At 38.3% G+C, this 21,897-nt stretch overlaps 1 protein-coding gene across 1 annotated transcript in view; it reads right to left on the bottom strand.

Annotated features, from left to right (window-relative positions):
- The window catches only part of ABCB5 (ATP binding cassette subfamily B member 5), an 86,303-nt gene extending 68,344 nt beyond the window's left edge, over nt 1–17,959 (bottom strand). The window contains exons 1-6 of the mRNA XM_006085063.1: nt 17,907–17,959; nt 15,543–15,600; nt 13,759–13,909; nt 4,477–4,531; nt 457–648; nt 204–375 (exon numbers count right to left, since the gene is read on the bottom strand). Of these exons, the coding sequence (XP_006085125.1) occupies nt 204–375; nt 457–648; nt 4,477–4,531; nt 13,759–13,909; nt 15,543–15,600; nt 17,907–17,959 (681 nt within the window). The remainder of the gene's footprint in view (nt 1–203; nt 376–456; nt 649–4,476; nt 4,532–13,758; nt 13,910–15,542; nt 15,601–17,906) is intronic.
- Between the last annotated feature and the right edge of the window lie 3,938 nt (nt 17,960–21,897).

Genomic DNA, 21,897 nt, shown 5'->3' with positions numbered 1-21,897 from the left:
TAAAACCAGCCTCACCATAGCCAAATAACTTGAGGATAGAATGGCGATTAACTGTAAACAAAATCAAAAGTAATTTTGATGTATAATGTCCCTTTCTATTTGAGACATAAAAAATGAACAGAAATGCCTCTCTGACAAACTCAGTAAAACATCTCATTCACATTCCCACTTCTAGTCAACACCACATTAGCCATCTTACCTACCCTAGAACACATGGCTGCTGAAGCAATTATAAGAGGAGATGTAGACAGAGTCACTAGGGTGAGTTTCCAGCCCTTCACTAAGCCGATCACCAGACCAATAGAAAATGTAGACAGGTTTTGAAACAACAGAGCAATCTTGTCTCCAATACCATCATTGATTTTGTTGATGTCACTGAAACAAATAAATGCAGCAAAGTTGTTTATATATCAGATATGAAAACAAAGTTGATATACTATTCATGAATACTCTTACTCAGTTATTCGAGTGTTCAGTTCACTGATGTCACAGCTGTCAAACCAGCTGATGTCCTGTGCCAAAATGGAATGAAAAAACTCTTTTCGAATTCTCTTGGTCTGTCGTGCTGCTGTCATAACCCAAAAGGAAATTTGCATGTAGCCAAAAACCAAGGCAGTAACTCCTATTCCAACATAATATAAGGTCAACCTGAAAAAAGATTATTGGAAATGTTAGTGAGACACAAGAACAACTTTTCCCTTGATACCAAAAAAAAACCCAACACCTACTACTTACTACACCCCCAAACCCAAAAGAGCCTATCACATTTGTGCTGAAAGACTGGGGAGGAGAATAGAGACAGGCCTTCAGCCCATTGGCTGTGCTGGAAAGGAAAGCATGTTCCTTTCTTACAGAAATATTCCATGTTTTTTTCTCAGTAGCATTTCTACATTGAGCATTTAGCATAGACATACTAAAAGTGGAGCATTTTTAATGCTAATAAGAGGTTAGCACTTAAAATCAGATTTAAGAGAACAAAGATCCCTGATAAATTTCACTGATTGCAAATTGAGTGATGCTGCAACACATTCTATACCGAGGTCATAAAATATAACTAGTTGTGGGTAACACTTAACCAGTTAGATACTTAGTTCTAAGAGATCCTCAGAAGGCCTGCACAGGCTTCCTCGGCCCAATGGGATGGTGTCTAGGCATATTGAAAGAAGGGGGAAAGAGAGCTCTCAAGAGCTTTGGGCTCAAACTACTAAAGTGGATGTTATATGTGTGTTAAGAAGTGTAGTAAAGAGCAGAGTGTGGTACTATATTAATTTAATTCAACCCGAAATGATTGGTGAGAATTGATGCGCCTGGCATCTTCCCTCAGGCTTGCAATTGATAGAGGCTGTGGTGTTCTGACTAGATCTTACAGAGCAGTGGACATCTTAAAGTTACAGATTCTTATTAAGGAGGTCTGTTAGGAGGCAGAGCGTGTGCAGAGAGGAGTCACTGCTTTAAGACTCCTGACTCTTAGAAGAGACTCTGTTTCATTGAGGTAGATACAGATTGAGAGGGGAAAAGACCAAGAGATTTTCAGCATTGCAATGATAGTTACAGTCTCTTGGTTATTAATGAAGGGTTGTGCAAGACAGGAAGGACTAGGAATAACCAGATATTTTGTGTCATAATGTCATGAAAAGGCAGGAGAATAGTGGCAAGAAATGAGGAAGAGAGAAAGGAGAACACAATAACTTTCTTGGGCATAAAGGTGCTGGACAACTAGGAACCCAGTCGGCATTGGTGTAGGCGAGAACCAATGTGTGACTGGTGTGGCCTCACTGATGCTTTTAGAGGAGGACCTGTCCTACTGGAACTGGGACTAAGGGGAGACAACCTATGGAGGATGAAGACTTGGGTGGATTTAGGCACTGGGGGAAGAGGAGTTATTTTTAAATAGAAGTTGTTGGTCTAAGTCAAAAGGAGATATCTTGGTAAGCTTTGGGAAAGGAAAAATGTGCCTGGTCTGTGCAATTTGACTTGGATGTGAAAACACTGCCTTAGGAGAAGGAGCTGAAGGAGTGTGAGTAACAGTGGGAATGGTTACAATTTAACAACTGTAATCTCACCGGGGGAATAAAAGTGGTTCTGTAACCATTAGAATTGCTTTGGATTTGAAATCAAAATGGTTTTATGATTTGTCTTTGACTATTCACAGATAATTGCAAATTCTGGTTTTATAAGCCCAAGTTGTTTTACATTTGCTTTTCCAAAATTTATTAAATTGGAATTTTTAAATTATATATATATATGTGTATATATATATATATATATATATATATATATATATATATATCCTATCACAATATTTGACTGAGAAAATTTATTTTATTTTTTCTTTATTGATTAAGGTATTACATATGTGTCCTTATCCCCCCTTGCCCTCCCCCACTCATGCCCTTACCCCCCTGGTGTCTATCTCCATTGGTTAGGCTTATATGTATGCATACAAGTCCTTTGGTTGATCTCTCCCCCTTACCCCCACCCTCCCCTACCTTCCCTCTGAGGTTTGATGGTCTAATTGATGCTTCTCGACTGAGAGAATTTTTGCTAAAACCTATAAAATAACCAAAATTAAGCCGCCATGAGAAAAAATGAAGTGCACTAAATGTAAAAATTTAGGTTTCCCTAATAAGAAATCTAGAGTATGTCTCTTATATTATTAGCAGAAATTAGTATTTTTTTAAATCCTTATCCAAAGATAGGTTTTCTTGATTTTAGAGAGAGGGAAAGGGAGGGAGGGAAGAAGGGAGGGAGGAAAAAAGAGAGAGAGAGAGAAACATCGATTGTTTGCCTTCCATAGGTCCCTGACCCAGGATCAAACCCACACCCTAGGTATGTGCCCTGACTGGGGATCAAACCCACAAACTTTTGGTGCACAGGATGATGCTCCAATCAACTGAGCCACCTTGGCCAGGGCAGAAATTAGTATTTTAAAACATATCTCCTTTCAGAATTATTTAATACTTTTATTTGAAAAAGTTATACTGGCATTCTAGAGATGGAGACAGAGATAGAGTGATAAGATGCCTAGCTAAAGTGGATGTAGCCATGCCAGGCCAGTGTGGCTCAGTTGTTGAGCATTGACCCATGAACCAAGATATCACTGGCTTAATTCCTGGTCAGCCTGGGTTTCAAACTCAATCCCCAGTAGGGGGTGTGGAGGAGTCAGCCAATAGATGAAGTTTCTCTCTCATTGATGTTTCCATCTCTCTATCCCTCTCCCTTCCTCTCTCTCTAAAATCATTAAAAAAATGTTTTTAAAAATTAAAAAAAGGAATGATGGCCTAGAGGGTGTCACTGTGATGTGATAGGTATCCCCTGGGATTGTGCAACATAGAGGCTTCACCCTTGGGTGAAAACATGAGAAATCACCTTGGTCTATAGTAAGGACTCATAGTTTTAGTGAGATACTACTGAAATCCAGTGAATATACCCTGTACAGTAGTGTCTCTTTAACTAACAAACTCAATATGGTGTGTCTCCCCCCCCCCAAAAATGTAAACACACTTTAACAGCTGATAATTCACTTAATTTTCATTCCTTTTCAGGTTTAACTGATTTGAAATAATGAATGAAACCAGACTAAGCTTTGAGCAAAGAAAATTTATCCTAAAGTGCCACTAGGCTTTTTTTATGGGGATACATAAAAGATAAAGTTTATGGCAACAGTTGATGAACTGAGGGCTTGCAAATACAGGCAAAATGATTCTTGATGTTTACGATTCCATTGCGTTGAGTTATCAGCAGTGCCTGGACCAGAATGATCATCAGTTTGAAAACAGGCATTGACAAAAAAATTATTCATTTCTGTAGATTCTTTTAAATATTGAGAATGAACTGTATGTTAATAAACACTGACTTTATAATCATTCAAAGTGTGTATACATTTTTTGGACACCGTGTATGTGAGAGAGGAAAGCATGCTGTTTAATACATAAAACTACTAACAAAAAATGTCCTTATAAATTACTTATTTCAGTCTTTACAATTTTTAGTCTAAAAAGAACTATAATAATCTGAAATAGTCTCTAAAATTAGTCAATAAAATTTTACCATTTTACAACTATTTTTACTATTTTTTGCACACCTCTTTTTGTTTTTTTAAACTCTATGGAAGTGGCATTTTTTTCTATAAGATGTTTAAGAAAAAAAATTTAAAAAAAGGAAAAACAAGTCCTTTAGTCTCTAGGATATGTACCTCCCATTCTAGGAGGCAAAATTTGTGTAAAAATGAAAATACTAAAACAACTTTTCTATTGATGGTAATTTTGTCAAATAAAACTTAAAGCATATGAACCTACATAACTTTCAAATAGAAAAAATATGTAATAATATTTTATATGCCTAACAAAATCAGAGGATATGTTTGCTTTAATCCCTTATATGTCATGTTGATGATCAAACTTTTCAGTTTTCCTCATAAGTATTATATAAAGCAGCATGCAATGTTCATGATATTAACATTTCATTTTGACTTACACAATCATATCTTTATTCAGCTTGTCTTGAGACTGAGTACAGTTCCGATAATTTGCTGTAAAAAAGTTTTTTAAATTATAAAAGCAATTAATTTATAATTGGCTATACTCTCCAAACCAAATATAGTGCATTCTTAAGAAAAGAAACTTAATGACTTTAACATAAAATTTGAAATAATTACCTCTGGTCTCAAGAAGTGCTCATGCAATGTGAAAAATTATGAGTTGATATTAACCATGAAACTCATACTTGGAAAGAATTCTTTAGGACATCTTTGATTTTAGGCAACAATTGTGTAATTAATAGTAATAAAGCTCTCCTTTATTGCTGAGAGCATGCATTTAGAATTCAGTTTGAGATACCACAAGGAATGATTTAGAAAGTCCAAGAAAAGCAAGAACTAGAAGCAGTAGTTCTAGAAGCAGGAGTCATGGGAAAAATGTAAATAAAGTTCATTGAAATATGTTGAGTATAACAAGGATAGCAACATAATAAAACAGTATTTAAAATACTCCTTGAGTTACAACTTTTCTACATAAACTTTTATTTATATCATCTGGTAAAAAATATATCAAACATTAATTAACATACCAAGATCATGATTTCACCAACAGCACAAAACAGTGGTCAATATTTACTATAATTATATTCTTTCTTAAACCTCCATAATAAAAATTTAAAGTGAATTACAAACATCATGACTCTTCATCACTTACATAACCAAAATATCTCACATATAATAATGCTTGTCCATGATCATTATTTATATGCAAACAATCATTTTCCTCTCATTCTATTTATAAAATTATGGCAGGAAACAATTTTAAAGCAGCTATTCCAAATTTCAGAATTGACATAGAAGTATCAAAACCTAGGATAAAGTTTTAATGAGATTAGCAGTTAATAAAAATAATAAACATTTCTAGAAGTGGTATCCAGAATCACATAAATATGGCATCATCTCATTTTGGAGATTATATTAATAGAGGTAGCATGTACAAAAGCTCAGTGTTGGCACAAAAATGGGTCCCTGATCAATTATAGCTACATTTATATTTTCATTTGTAGGAGCAAATAATCCTCCTCTATTATCCCCAAGAAAATCAATATTAGAAGGTTTACTGTATATTCCACAATGAAACTCAGAAAAACTGGAGAAACCTTAAACAAAAACAAAAATTGAAATTCAAGCAATATCAATCAGTTATGTTTGGCCTAGCCTAGCCTATCTAAAGTTGGTAAGGTGATCAATTATTGAGTTGCTCTAACAGAAGAAATACTCTCAAGGATACTGCCTTAGGTTGCATGGTTTTTCCTTCCTTTCCTCCTTCATTCACTCATTTTGAGAGAGAGAGGGACATAGTTGGCAGTCAATAAATATTTGCTCAGTGAATTGGCTGTTTCTTTTGTTTAACAAAGAGGATGACATCCTTAATTTAGCTTCTATCATTAAAATATCAAAAAATTATTAACTGTGTAGACAGGAGATCATCACATGCAAAGACAGAGGTAGAAGCAATGGCTTTACTCCATTCAAATAAGATTGGGACACTAGAAAGATTAGCCTTCAGGTGGAAAACAAGAGGCTATAAATTAGTATTTAAAGTCAAATAGGGCACAGAGGGAAGTACACTGTATAAAACTAGGCTTATGTCTAAAAGACAGTCAGGTTTTAATGAGACATTTATCCTAGTTATAATAAATAGCTATTAGGATACTACCTACTGTATAATTTGGGGAAAACATATCAGGGAATTATTAATGTTTATACTATCCACCAGATTAAAAAAAGTGGATATTCACTATATTGGTGCATAGAAGAATTGATAGAAATTACATCTAAAGAATGTCACCTTGAAGGACACGACCCTAAAATAGGATGCTACAAAGGTAACAATACATGAATGATATTTATAATTGTAGGAAGCACAAAAACACTTTTTCCACACCTGATTGCTAGATTCCCCTCCTATCTTTATTCAGGCTTTTTGTTTCTAGTACTATAATTTTTCTGCATATTCTTTTCGGCTTTTTTGCTATAGTATTTCTATAGTGCCATGTATGTCTATATACTATTAATGAAACTCTAAACAGACCTCTAAAAGATTTAGCCATTCTTGATTTTTTTCTTTTTAAAGGTTGAATTACAGATAAATAGCCTGGAATGGCCCAAGCCTTTGATTAAATCCTGACGTAATCAACACTGTTTTTTTCCTTTTTTATTTTTTTAATAAATCTTTATTGTTCAGATTACTTCAGTTGTTCCTCTTTTCCCCCTCATAGCTCCCCTCCACCTGGTTCCCACCCCCCTGCCCTTATCCCCCTCCCCCACTGTCCTCATCCATAGGTGCACGATTTTTGTCCAGTCTCTTCCCGCACCCCCCAAACCCCCTTCCCCCTGAGAATTGTCAGTCCACTCCCTTTCTATGCCCAATTCTATTCTATTCACCAGTTTATTCTGTTTGACAGATTTTTTATTCACTTGATTTTTAGATTCACTTGTTGATAGATATGTATTTGTTGTTCATAATTTTTATCTTTACCTTTTTCTCCTTCCCCTTCCCCTTCCCCTTCCCCTTCCCCTTCCCCTTCCCCTTCTCCTTCTCCTTCTCCTTCTCCAAGAATACCCTTCAGCATTTAATACTGGTTTGGCGGTGATGAACTCCTTTTGCTTTTTCTTATCTGTGAAGCTCTTTATCTGACTTTCAATTCTAAATGATAGCTTTGCTGAGTAGAGTAATCTTGGTTGTAGGTTCTTGCTACTCATCACTTTGAATATTTCTTGCCACTCCCTTCTGGCCTGCATAGTTTCTGTTGAGAAATCAGCTGACAATCTTATGGGTACACCCTTGTAGGTAACTGACTGTTTTTCTCTTGCTGCTTTTAAGATTCTCTCTTTGTCTTTTGCCCTTGGCATTTTAATTAGGATGTGTCTTGGTGTGGTCCTCTTTGGATTCCTTTTGTTTGGGGTTCTCTTCGCTTCCTGGACTTCTAAGTCTATTTCTTTCATCAGGTAGGGGAAGTTTTCTGTCATTATTTCTTCAAATAGGTTTTCAATATTTTGCTCTCTCTCTTCTTCTGGCACCCCTATAATTCGGATGTTGGTACGCTTGAAGCTGTCCCAGAGGCTCCTTACACTATCTTCATATTTTTGGATTCTTTTTTCCTTTTGCTTTTCTGGTTGGGTGTTTTTTGCTTCTTCGTATTTCAAATCTTTGACTTGATTCTTGCAATCCTCTAGTCTGCTGTTGGGTGTCTGTATAATATTCTTTATTTCAGTCAGTGTATGCTTAATTTCTAATTGGTCCTTTTTCATATCCTTGAGGGTCTCACTATATTTCTTGGAGGTTTCTAGAAGATTCTTGAGTAAACTTATATGGTTTTGAACTTTATATCCAGTAGTTTGCTTTCCTCCATTTCTTTCATTTGTGACCTGTTTCTTTGTCTCCGCATTTTGCCTGCTTCCCTGTGTTGATAGAGTGGCTTTGTGTGCTAGGTGTCCTATAGGGCCCAGTGGCTCAGCCTCCCTAATTACCTGAGGTGGACACTCTTGGTGCACCCCTTTGTGGGCTGTGTGCACAGTCTTGTTGTAGTTAAGCCTTGATTGTTGTAGGTAACACTGGGAGGATTTGATCTCCAGGCCAATTGTTTGTGAGATTCAGCTGTGTCTATGGTGGGAGAACTTCTGTGCTGGAGACACCCTTATGGGGCAGGACTTGCTTCAGTGGGGCTTTGATGCTCACTGAGTCTGCCTAGGTTTTTAGCCAGAGAAAGACTAGGCCATTCAAAAGCAAAAGCCTCTGCGCACAGCTTGGGTGGGGTTATAAATTGGGTGGGGCGGGGTCTCAGGGAATCAGCAGGGTGAAGCAAACTGCAATGGCTGCCAGTCTGTTCTGCCTCGGAAAGGTCCCGGGGTCTGTGTCCCATGGCCCTGTGCAGGAACAATGACCGCTGCAAGCACCTCTGTGAGAAAACCCCCCTCACGTTCTGGCCCGATGCCAGACAGTCCAGTTTCTCTCCATATGAGTCTGGGTCCCCAAATTCTCACCCCGAACTGGATTTCAGAGCAGTCGGGAGTTTGTATCTCCCTTCCACTTGCCAGCCCCTTTCGTGCGTGCCTCCGTACCTCCACACTTCCACACCTCTGCACCTCCTACTGGATTCAATGTGCTTTTCTCTTTCCTTCTAGTTGTACAATTTCCACTCAGCCAGCCTTCCCGTGGTTCTAAATGATATTTGTTTTGTCTTTTAGTTGTAGTTTTAATGTGGTTGTGTGCGGCAGCAAATTCAGGTGTTTATCTATGCCACCATCTTGGTTGTCCTCTCTGTTTTTTTCCTTTAAAATAATTATTTATTAGACCGACCAAGATGGCGGCATAAGTAAACACCGGAGATTGCTGCCGCAAACAACCACTTCAAAAATACAACTAAAAGACGGAACGGACATCACCCAGAACCACAGGAAGGCTGGCTGAGAGAGATTCTTCAACTAGAAGGAAAGAGAACAGCATACCGAGGCTCAGAGGAGGCTCAGTGTGGAAAATACAAAGGTGCGGAGGTGCGCGCGCAGCCGGCTGGTGGCTGAGGGCGCGGTTGTCGTTTTCAATCATGAGGGAGTCTCAGACTCTGAGCTCCAGATCCGGGCGAGTCTCTAGGGACTCAGACTCAAACGGGAGAAGTGGGATTGTCTGGCATCAGTCGGAACGTGAGGGCAGCTTTCTCTCCGAGGTTTGCAGTGTTTGCTGGGGTTCTGAGAAGCAGAGCCCCTGGGAACGAGACTGAGAGCAGCCATAACTGCTCCCTCCACCCGCCCTGTTGATCCCCTGTGACCCACCCTGCCCAAGCCCTGCGCAGAGCCATTTGCCGGATAGCCTCAGGAAAAGGCTAGATTAGCACCTCTCCAGAGGACAGAAGTTTTCCCACGGCAGACACAGCTGATTCTCACAGCCAGTTGGCCTGGTGGTCAAATCCCTCTAGTATTAACTACAACAATCAAGGCTTAACTACAACAAGACTGCGCACAAAGACCACAAGGGGGTGCACCAAGAAAGCATAAAAATGCGGAGACAAAAAAACATGACAGAAGTGGAGGATATAGAGCTAAAAAATGCACTTTTGAGGGCTTTCAATAATTTGCTAGAAACTGCCGATAAACTTGATGAGAGCCTCAAGAAAACTAATGAGACCCTCAATGTTGTGATAAAGAACCAACTAGAAATTAAGCATACACGGACTGAAATAAAGAATATTATACAGACACCCAACAGCAGACCAGAGGAGCGCAAGAATCAAGTCAAAGATTTGAAATGCAAAGAAGCAAAAAACACCCAACCAGAAAAGCAAAATGAAAAAAGAATCCGAAAATACGAAGATAGTGTAAGGAGCCTCTGGGACAGCTTCAAGCGCACCAATATCAGAATTATAGGGGTGCCAGAAGATGAGAGACAGCAAGATATTGAAAACCTATTTGAAGAAATAATGACAGAAAACTTCCCCCACCTGGTGAAAGAAATGGACTTACAGGTCCAAGAAGCGCAGAGAACCCCAAACAAAAGGAATCCAAAGAGGACCACACCAAGACACATCATAATTAAAATGCCAAGAGCAAAAGACAAAGAGAGACTCTTAAAAGCAGCAAGAGAAAAACAGTTAGTTACCTACAAGGGAGTACCCATACGACTGTCAGCTGATTTCTCAACAGAAACTTTGCAGGCCAGAAGGGAATGGCAAGAAATATTCAAAGTGATGAATAGCAAGAACCTACAGCCAAGATTACTTTATCCAGCAAAGCTATCATTCAGAATTGAAGTTCAGATAAAGAGCTTCACAGATAAGGAAAAGCTAAAGGAGTTCATCACCACTAAACCAGTATTATACGAAATGCTGAAAGGTATCCTTCAAGAAGAGGAAGAAGAAGAAAAAGGTAAAGATATAAATTATGAACAACAAACATGCATCTATCAACAAGTGAATCTAGGAATCAAGTGAATAAATAATCTGATGTACAGAATGAACTGGTGATTATAATAGAATCAGGGACATAGAAAGGGAATGGACTGACTATTCTTGGGGGGGAAAGGGGAATGGGAGATGCGGGAAGAGACTGGACAAAAATCGTGCACCTATGGATGAGGACAGTGGGTGGGGAGTGAGGGCGGAGGGTGGGGTGGGAACTGGGAGGAGGGGAGTTATGGGGGGAAAAAAAGAGGAACAAATGTAATCTGAACAATAAAGATTTAATTAAAAAAATAATTATTTATTTTTCAATTATAGTTGACATACAATATTATATTTGTTTCGGGTGTATAACCCAGTGATTGGACATTACATAACTTCTTAAATGATCACCTTGATAAATGTAGTACCCATCTGACATCATACATAGTTATTGCAGTATGACTGACTATATTCCCTATGCCATATTTTAGATAGAAAATTATTTGAAATTCTAGAAAGACAAGCTGAGCTATATTGAGTCTCAGATTATTTTTATATATCACTAGAGGCCCGGTGCACAAAATGCATGCACTGAGGGGGGGGGTCCTTCAGCCCGGCCTGCACCCTCTCGCAGTCTGGGAGCCTTCGGGGGATGTCTGACCAATAGCTTAGGCCTGCTCCCCATGGGCAGCACTAAGCAGCTCCTTAGTGCTGCCGTGGAGGCAGGAGGCTCCTGCCACTGCCACTGCGCTTGCCAGCCGTGAGCCTGGCATTTGGCTGAGTGGTGCTCCCGCTGTGGGAGCACACTGACCACCAGGGGCAGCTACTATGTTGAGCATCTGCCCCCTGGTGGTCAGTGTACATCATAGCGACTGGTCATTCCATCATTGGGCTGAAACCAGCTCTCCAACATCCCCCCAAGGGGTCTCAGATTGCGAGAGTGTGCAGGCCAGGCCAAGGGACCCCACCGGTGCACAATCGGGGCCGGGGAGAGACGTGGGAGGTTGACCAGCTAGGGAGGGACCTCAGGAGGGTTCCAGGGCATGTCCAGCCTGTCTCGCTCAGTCCCAATTGGCTGGACCCCAGCAACAAGCTAACCTACTGGTTGGAGCATCTGCCCCCTGGTGGTCAGTGCATGTCATAGCGACTGGTCGAATGTCTGCCCCTTGGTGGTCAGTGCACATCACAGTGAGCAGTTGAGCGGCCTTAACATATCATTAGCATATTACACTTTGGTTGAACGGCCAACTGGACAACTGGACACTTAGCATATTACGCTTTTATTATATAGGATGAGCAGATAGATGGCCATTGGACTTGAACTGCAACACTGGTTCTCTCATGAGTCTCCAGCCTGCAGGCCCACCCTGAAGATTTTGGACCTGCCAGCTTCCATTATTGAGTGAACCAATTCCTTAAAATCTCATCTCTCTCCCTCTCTCTCTCTCTCTCTAGAGGCTCGGTGCACAAAAATTTGTGCACTCGGGGGGGCTCTCAGACCGGCCTATGCCCTCTTGCAGTCTGGGACCCCTTGGAGGATGTCCACCTGCTGGCTTAGGCCCGCTCCCTGGGGGATCGGGCCCAAGCTGGCAGTCAGACATCCCTCTGGCAGCCCGGCAGCCCTCAGGGGATGTCCACTTATGAGCGGGAGCAGACCTAAGCTGCAGTCGGACATCTTTAGTGCTGCTGAGGAGGCGGGAGAGGCTCCCGCCACCACCGCTGTGCTGGCAGCCATCAGCCTGGCTTGTGGCTGAGCAGAGCTCCCCCTATAGGAGCACACTGACCACCAGGGGACAGCTCCTGCATTGAGCATCTGCCCCCTGGTGGTCAGTGTGTGTCATAGTGACCAGTCATTCCCAGTGGTTCTGCTGTTAGGGTCAATTTGCATATTACCCTTTTATTATAAAGGATAGAGGCCTGGTACATGGGTGGGGGCCAGCTGGTTTGCCCTGAAGGGTGTCCCAGATCAGGGTGGGGGTCCCACTTGGGTGCCTGGCCAGCCTGGGTGAGGGGCTGATGGCTCTCTGCATGCTGGTCACACCCTCTTCAGGGTGGGGGTCCCTACTGGAGTGCCTGGCCAGCCTGGGTGAGGGGCTGATGGCTCTCTGCAGGCTGGTCATACCTCCTTCAGGGTGGGGATCCCCACTGGGGTGCCTGGCTGCCTGGGTGAGAGGCCGATGGCTGTTTGCAGGCTGGTCAAGCCCCCCCCCCCCGTGGGGACCCTCACCCCATGGATGTTTGGCTAGCCTGTGTGAGGGGCTGGTGGCTGTTTTCAGGCTGGCCACATCCCCTTTAGGGTGGGGGGTCCCCACTGGAGTGCCTGGCCAGTCTGGGTGAGGGGCTGAGGGCCGTTTCAGGCTGGCCAAGCCCCCCGGCGATGGAAGCTCCAAGCCTCTCCTTTTTTTCTTTTTCTTTTTTTATTCTGGGATTTATTTACCTTCTATAATTGAAACTTTGTAGCCTTGAGTGGAGCTCAGAGCCGGCCAGGGTGGGGTGGGAAACTTGGCTGCCAGGGGCAACCCAAGCCTCCTGCTTGCTCCAGCTTCATGGCTGCCGGCCACCATCTTGGTTGGGTTAATTTGCATATAGTCACTCTGATTGGCTGATGGGCGTGGCTTAAGGCATAGCGAAGGTCTGGTCAATTTGCATGTTTGTCTTTTATTAGTGTAGATAGGATGTCCCCCAAAATGTATGCACACTTTAGCAGCTGATAACTCACTTAATTTTCACTCCTTTTCAGGTTTAACTGATTTGACTAGACATTTTTTTTATGGGGATACATAAAAGATAAAGTTTATGGCACAAAACCAGCAACAGTCGATGAATTGAGGGTGCACAAATACTGAATAAATTGATTCCATTGCTTCATGTTATCAGTAGTGCCTGGATCAGAATGGTCATCAATTTGAATACAGGCATTGATAGAAAATTATTAATTTCTGTAGATTCTTTTAAATTTTGAATATGAACTGTATGCTAATAAATACTGATTTTATAATCATTCAAAGTATGTATACATTTTTTGGGGACATCCTGTGTGTGTGTGTGTGTGTGTGTGTGTGTGCGTGCGCGCGCATATGTGTATCTCTGTCTCTATACACAAACACACATATAATGTGTGTATGTATGTATACAAACACACACTCATCCTGTTGGTTCTGTTTCTTTGAAAAATATTGATGAATATAGATTTTGGTTCTTTAATCCCAGGCAATATAGAAAAATGAATGACTTTAATACATACCATGTAGATATTGTATGACAATACAATAATCTGTATAATGAGCTCACTGTTTTAACACTTCTGAGTCTCCAGCAATATAGAAAAGTAAATACTGTACTCACTTGTGTTGCTTTTGAGTAGACATCCACTAAGAAGGTTATCACTCAATTCTCCTAAAATCAGTGACATTACAGGAAGACATGCTCCATTTACCACTGATGCCAGCAATCCCAGGATCATGAGTGTGATGTCCAGCCCATCAGCAAAGCGAAACTGAGGAAAATAAAACAGGGTAGCATTTTGCTATAAAAAATTAAAACCCAAAACCAACCTACAGTTTTTGCCATCAAGTAAATGTCATTTTATAAATTAATTGACTAAATAAAAGAATAAAACAATGGAAAAATATTTATAAAGTAAAAAAAAAATAGTCACCAATTCTAAGGAATTACAATGTATATTGAAAAATATAAAGTAGCAAAATCAGTAAAAATTGTAGACCTGTGACACAAGTCAGGTCAGATGTGGATATGAATCAGAAACTTCCTTCCATTTGGTTAATTCTGGAATAAATTGAGATATTTCAAAAGACTGCAATGACAATATCTTGATTGATGGACAATGATCTTCAATTCCCTAGGCTTATCAACATCATAGCAATGAAAACTAAGTGCAATGAACAGTACTTAACTAGTAAAAATCAGTTCACCAAATGTAATAAATTATATTCTTCATTCTTATTTTAAATTCCTCAGATTTTTTTTTACTTGGGACAACATCTATTCTGTAAATTAAGGTCTACAATAATTCGCAAAGCTGTTTAGAAGAAAGAAATAACTGAAAGGCAAATATTGATTGCTTCACATTCTATTCTATAGCAAGTCCCCATAATATTATTCCAAAGCCAAAACATGAACTTGAAATGTGGATTATTTATCTTACTGAGAGAGGTCAAGATAAAATGTATAATGTTATTGAAATAAAATTAGATTTGAATAACAGGAACTTAGTACATATTTTGTAAGTGGAAACTGAAAAAATTTAATGTTTTTCCTTTCATTCATGCACTAATAAATATTTATGAATTAACTGCCATACCATTGTACTCATTACTACAGATAAGAGGGTATCTGCTCCTCCACCATCTCCAGAGTAGTGTGTTATCTCCTTGATAAAGTTTCTCATGTTCTGCTACTTCCCAGATTTTTTAAAAAATGGACTTCTGAAAAAATAGGTAGTTTCAAGTGTATTTTTAGTGATATTGATCTGATAGGTTGATTTAAAGATTAGATTAAGTGGAGGAGGTGTTTTGAGAATGCATTTCTGAAAATTTTCCTTAACCATAATGCTGAAGAATTGTGCTGAAACATACTCTTATGCATACATAATCTTTACAAAATATTTCGATAATTATTTTTTATTTAAAAAGGATTTATACCACTTTAAAAATAAAAGCAACTTTTGTCAATATCACTGGAAAATATTGAAATGTAAACAAAATAGTAAAAGTCATTTATAATTCCACTAGAGGCCCGATGCACAAAATTTGTGCAAGGGGCTTGGCCCTTGCAGCCCCACCTGCCTCGGTCGGCCCTCGCAGCCCTGGCTTCGTCTGGAAGGTCGTCCGGATGGTTGTTCTGCTGTTCAGTCTAATTAGCATATTAGCCCTTTATTATAGAGGATACCACTCAGAAATATCCTCTGATAACATTTATGTATCACACATACACACACGCACACACTCCCTCCTCCCCAAATTGGAATCACTGTCTAGTTCTTGTGTTGATTTTTTCCATGCCTTATTGTGGACCTGTTGGGTTGTAAACTATCAAACAAACATTCTATACACTACTGACAATTCCCTAAAATTTTCTGATATGCATACTTTCTAACTGATGTTACTTACTATCTCAAAAGGTCCAACAACTTGGTTTCTTACTTTGGGCAGTTGTTCTTGCAGTTTTCTGGAAAGTAAATGTTTAAAAGGTAACATTACAATTGTTGTAATTTGCAACATTTTCTAGTTATAATTGTGCTGAAGAGTCAAATTTCACCCAGGGTAGCAAATTATACCAACACTGCAATTTTAAAAACAAATTTCATCATAGACAATACAAAGATTTTTAGTATAATCCCTGGAAAAGTAAGTTGTCACTGGCAGTCCACATTAGAGTAACATCTGAAGATATACATCTGGAGTGAATTTTTTTATTGTGATAAAATACACATAAACATTTAATTTACCATCTCAACTCTTTTTAAGTGTACTTTTCAGTGGTATCAAGTACATTCATATTGTTGTGTTACCATCACCACTAACCATCCACAGAATACCATGAATCTTGAAAAACAGAAATTCTGCCAGCTTCTGCCCACCACCATTCTACTTTTTTTAAAATGTCTTTATTGATTTGAGAGAGATAGGAAGGGAAATGGAGACAGAAACATCCATGAGAGAGAAACATCGATCAACCCAGGCATGTGCCCTGACCAGGAATTGAATGAGGATCTCCTGGTGCATAGGTCGATGCTCAAACACTGGGCCACACCAGTGGACCCATTCTACTTTTTGTCTCTTGAATCTCTAGGAGCCTCATATAAGTGGAACCCTATAGTATTTTGTCCTTTTCTCATGGGCTTATTTCACTTTGCATATCATTAGGGTTCATTCAAGTTGTAGCAAATGTTGGAATTCTCCTTCTTTTTATGTCTGAATATTACTCCATTGTATGTATATACCACATTTTTTTAAACCATTCATTCCTTAATCAGTGGACACTTGGGTTACTTCTACTTTTTGGCTACTGTGAATAATGCTGCTATGAATATGGCTGTACAAATATAACTTCAATTTCTGCTTTCAATTCTATTTTTAACTTCTTAAGGAACCATCATACTGTTTTCCATAGCAACTGCATCATTTTACATTCCTACCAATCATGCACAAGGTTTCTTCACATATTCACCAATACTTATTATTTTCTGTTTTATTTTATTATAAAATAAATGAGAAGTCACTTAATTCTATTCCATCTGAGGTTAATAATTTACTTATATACAGGCTAATTTTCTCTGCAATGTCTCATAGATGACAAAAAGTGCTTTAAGATCATAAAGACCTTCACCCACTCTAAACACAGAGTTTAAAGTCTAAGACCCAGTAAGCTCTCTTTTGATAAATTTTGTTTCAGGAAAACATTTCTGTCTCTATTGACCTTCATGGAAAGCCTTGAAAGGAGCGGTTGGGTAGTCTTTTAAGAACCTCATATTTTAGCAACTTAGCTAGATGGGTGTCCCTTAGGTAGTCTTTTAAAAGACCAGAGTTGAAAGTGAAGACTCATAGATACAGAATAAACTGACAGCTTTCAGAGGGGTTTGGGGGATTGTTGTGGGGCTGGGTGAAAAAGATGAAGGGATGAAGCAAAAAACAACAACAAACATACAAACACAAAATATTCATAGACACAGACAGCAGTATAGTAATTACCAGAGGGGAAGGTAGATGTGGGGAGGCAGAAGAAGGTATAGGGGGGTAAATGGTAATAGAAGGAGATTTGACTTAGGGTGGTGAACACACAATACAATATACAGATGATATATTATAGACTTGTACACCTATATAATTTTATTAAACAATGTCACCCCAATAAATTCAATAAAAATAAATATTGTACAATAATAATAATTTTTAAAAAAGAAAGTGAAGAAGAGTACAGGTATGGTGGGAGCTTCCTTTCTGGCTACTGCAGCCCTGCATTAATGAATCACAGAATCTAGAGGTGTCCACCTGATGCTCACAGTTTATACATTGAAATTTAACCCAGTTATTATGGTAAAGGTGGAAATAAATTTTAAACCATTTCAACTTTAAATCTCTAAATTAATGGATTATAGGTGAAGAAAAATTTTATAAGTCACATACACACAGACATCCATTCAATGAAAAAAATAATCAAAACTTAGTATTTTATTTTATTAAATGTACCAAGTGGAATGAAGGATCCATATATCTAAAATGGAATTCTATGTATCTGGTAAGCTACAGAAGACGTGATATCTGAAGTGCTAACTCAATAAATCCTGTAGCTATTCATTTCCTAAAATTACTATTAAACCAGTTGTAACACTGATTATGTAGAAGTACAGCAAAATGCAAATAGCACTGTTATTTTTGGAAAAAATTATGTTACTTTTTGCTACAGCTGTGAAAAGGATAAGGTGTATATGAAGTTGTAGAACACTTTTTTTGTAGGATTTGAGCAAAACTTACCTATTTCTCTGGCAATTTTCTTGCATCTCTTCAGCTTTTTCATAATCTGCCATCTTCTTTATAACTTAATTATTCTGAAATAAAATATCAACAAATATATCATGACTATGTGAAGTTTTATCATTTAGCTGATATAAAGCATTCTTTATATCCTTAACAGCTTCTGAAAAATCATGCTGCCTCTTCACCCCTCCACCCCAACTGAAATTTCTGGTTATGTATCTTTAGATTTTATCACTGAATTTATGGCTTGTCTCATTTGGGCTTAGATGTAAAGCTAATGAAAATTATAGAAATGGGAAAAAAAGAAGGAATGTAAAATTCCATGACAATGGATAGTTTTTTTGGACATTGGATTTTATTTCTATTCTGCCACTGGTTTGATTGTAATTGATGAAAACTTTAAACTATCACATGCTTAGTTTTCTCTTTAAAAAATTAATGCAATAGTGCCTGTGAGTAGTTTGAGGGAAAAGGCCTCTCTAGTTCACCAAATGTAAGCAATTTAGAGGTTCTGCCATATATAAATTAAGTTATTAAAAAATAGAATAGTTTGAAAACCCACTCATCATTATAATTATATTAAGCATAATGTATCTTCCTTTGGATGACACTTCAGAATCTTAGCTTGTCTTAAGATCTAAATTACTTACATAAATTATCATTTCAATGCAAATGTAATAGAGATGTTTTGACTGAACCTCATTTGTTTTGAGTTAACCTCGTGTATTGAGATGATTATACAGAATATGGAGAAACTGCATTTTAACTCTAGAGTAGAAGTACTAATTAAATCTTACCCGAACATCTGAAATAAAACCCCAACACTCTGAAACAGTAAGTTTATTCATGAAGAAATAAGACCTAACGGGTCAGTTTTAAGTGCCTGAGAAAGAAGGCATGCTCTTCCTTTTTTAGAAGTCAATGGTCATAACTCCAAATAGGAAATCTTTATAATTACCACACTGACTTTATATCATTTCATTATTTTGACATATGTGTAGGAAAAGTAATAAAATATACTCTATCAATCATTTGCATTTTATGGAAATTAACAATTATAATAAGATTCATATTCAAAAAAAAGAAATAAAAACAACTGAGGCTCACCGTGTTAAATGCATGATCCGTTCATTTACATCAAAGTCATGTGTGGTTTCTCTTCTCAACAAATAACTAACTACACTTTCATAACTATGCTTTAAAAAGCTTATTTTCTGATCATGCTGTAACATCTGATTACAGCAGTTAATTTCCAGCTAAAGCACATTGTGTTCTTCATGTCATACTGCACTCGGGAAACAAGGTGAGCAAAGAAAATTCACTGAGCCAAACAAACACTCTTTTAAAAAAATCTGTAGTGTTTATGTATGCCCAGTTTTCTATTGTTTAGTCCCATAATATTTTTAGTTAGCTGAATTAGTAATTATAATAACTAAAATTAATCTCTTTAATATGTCAGTGGCACAGTAAATAATCATTTAAATAATAGTAAATGACAATAAATAATCATTGAGTACAAGGCATTCATTCAATTACCTCATTGTTGCTACCTGAAAATAATCACCTCCTTTTGCGATTTGGTCATATCTGTATTATGTGCATTGATACATTGTGCCTTACATTACAACTAGAGGCCCAATGCATAAAATCCATGCAAGAATAGGCCTTCCTTCCCCTGGCTGCCAACACTGGCTTCCCTCTGGCACCCAGGACCTGGGCTTCCCTCACAGCCCTGGTTTCATCCAGAAGGATGTCCGGTCTAATTAGCATATTATGCTTTTATTATTATAGATTCCTAGTTACTGTATTATATTTCTTTAATCTATTCCTTCAGGAATTCATTGAAAAAGTGTTGAGCTTATATGATATGTAAGCCATTAGTTAATAAAAATAAAAAGATAGATTTGCTTCTCCTGTTCAGTCTGGGAAAACCTCTTCTAGAAGATAGTGTTTAAGGTGAAAGTGGAACTACAAGGAGAATCTATATATATATAGAAGCCCAGTGACCAGAACGGCAGAACGACCAGAATGACTGGTGGCTATGATGTGCACTGCAGCAGCCAACCAGCCTGATCCGGGCCCCAATCAGTCACCAATACCCCAACCAAGGACAGGGCTGACCAGCCAACTTCCCATGGCCCCTGCCCTCCTCCTCCCCCCCCCCCCACTGGCCTGGCCCAATGGGCCCCCATCGGGGCGGGCAGCTGGCCCTCACCTGTGCACAAATTCGTGCACTGGGCCTCTAGTGACATGTAAAGATCAAGAAGAGTATCCCAGGCAGGTGGAGATAAAAGTGCATGAGACAAAGGAACACAAGATGAAAGAGCATGGGACAGTGAAGAGGTCATTATTACAGAGGAAGATATAGGTTGGCAATGACGGCTACTTCTTGTTCCTCTAGATCAGCCAATGTTTTGGAAGAAAAAGAAGTTTGGTTTGAAACATGGCAAATGTGAGATACTGATGAGATAATCAGGCAGTAATATCTAACAGTTAGTAGGTAATGTGAGAATAGAACTCTTTGTTGGCCTAAATAATCTGTTAGTCTGCCAATCCTTACTGATTTATAACTATGTAGATTATCATAGCAAATATTATAGAGGATACAAAAAAAATACAAACTTAGAAAGATATATTTTGTTTACAAGGGCTCTTGCTTAAAAATGTGTTCTGGGTTTATGTGCCAAGATGGGAAGTCAGATGAGAAATTGGGAAGAAATTTTTTGAGTGGCATTAATTCTGAAACATGGTTAATAAGAATAATATGATGCCAGGTTGGATGGAAAACATGGGATTTTTTAATTAGATGAAGAAAGATATAAATTTTATAGAAGCTACAAAGTGAACAAACTAATAGTAAGAAGATCATTGCTGAGTATAGACAAATTTATTTCATAAACATTTTTGTCTTCTCCATAAAGCTATTTGATTGCAGAGTGTGTATGTATATATATATATATATGTACATATATATATATATATGCTCTAAAAATATACTATACCCAATGTGATGGTGGATTTTATGTATCAATTTGGATAGATAATGACACCCAGATGTTTGATTAAACACCAGTCTACATATTGTTGTGAAGGTATTTTTTAGATGTGATTAACATTTAATCAGTAGATTTTGAGTAAGGCAGATTATCCTTCATAATGTGGGTAGGCCTCATCCAATTAGTTAAAGCCTTAAGAGAAAAGACTGAGGTCCTGTGATGAGGAAAAAATTCTGCCTCCAGACTCAAGATGTTAACTTCTTGCCAGAATTTCCAGCCTTTTAGCCTGCCCTGAGGATTTTGGTCTTGCTAGCCACCACACTCATGGGAGCAAATTCCTTAAGATAATCAATCAATCAAGATTTATCTATCTATCCATTCTCTCATATCTATATAAGTATATAAAGATAAAGATGTAAATAAACACAATAGGATATATGGATATATAAATATATTGTTTCTCTTTCTCTGGAGAACCTTGTCCAATATACCTAGCAAGACAAGAAGTTATGTGATGAATAGTACATAGAGTGACTGACTAGTCTAGCATCTGAAAAGAACATTATGACCTAAAATGGTTTCACCTAACAGATAAGGAGGGCCCTGAGGTTAGTCCTTGGAGAATAGTTAATATTTCAGTAAGTGGAGATGAGTGGAAGAAGAATGAGAACATAATCTCAGGAATGCAAAGGTAAAGTATCTCACAATAGAGGAATAAGACCAGTCTGGTTAGAACAAACAGTTCATGCAGAAATGGAGAGAGAGATAAGGTAGATAAGATTGTAGAAGGCATAACTTTTTTTTTTAACTACTGTAATTTTCTGAGAATGAGGGACAGGGCCATTGGTGTTTGATACAATTAACCTGATGTCATGGTAGCTGGAAGGATTTGGGAAAGATAAGATTCAGGTAGACCATCATGGTCTAGTTTGATAGCAATAAGAAAGTCATATTTCAGAGATATTTCTAAAGGAAGGTTGACAGGATATAGA

This window comes from Myotis lucifugus, unplaced genomic scaffold (assembly GCF_000147115.1).
Source record: "Myotis lucifugus unplaced genomic scaffold, Myoluc2.0 scaffold_15, whole genome shotgun sequence".
Classification (NCBI taxonomy): Eukaryota; Metazoa; Chordata; class Mammalia; order Chiroptera; family Vespertilionidae; genus Myotis; species Myotis lucifugus.
Note: the sequence above shows the minus strand (reverse complement) of the source record. Positions and strands in the feature narration are given on the sequence as shown.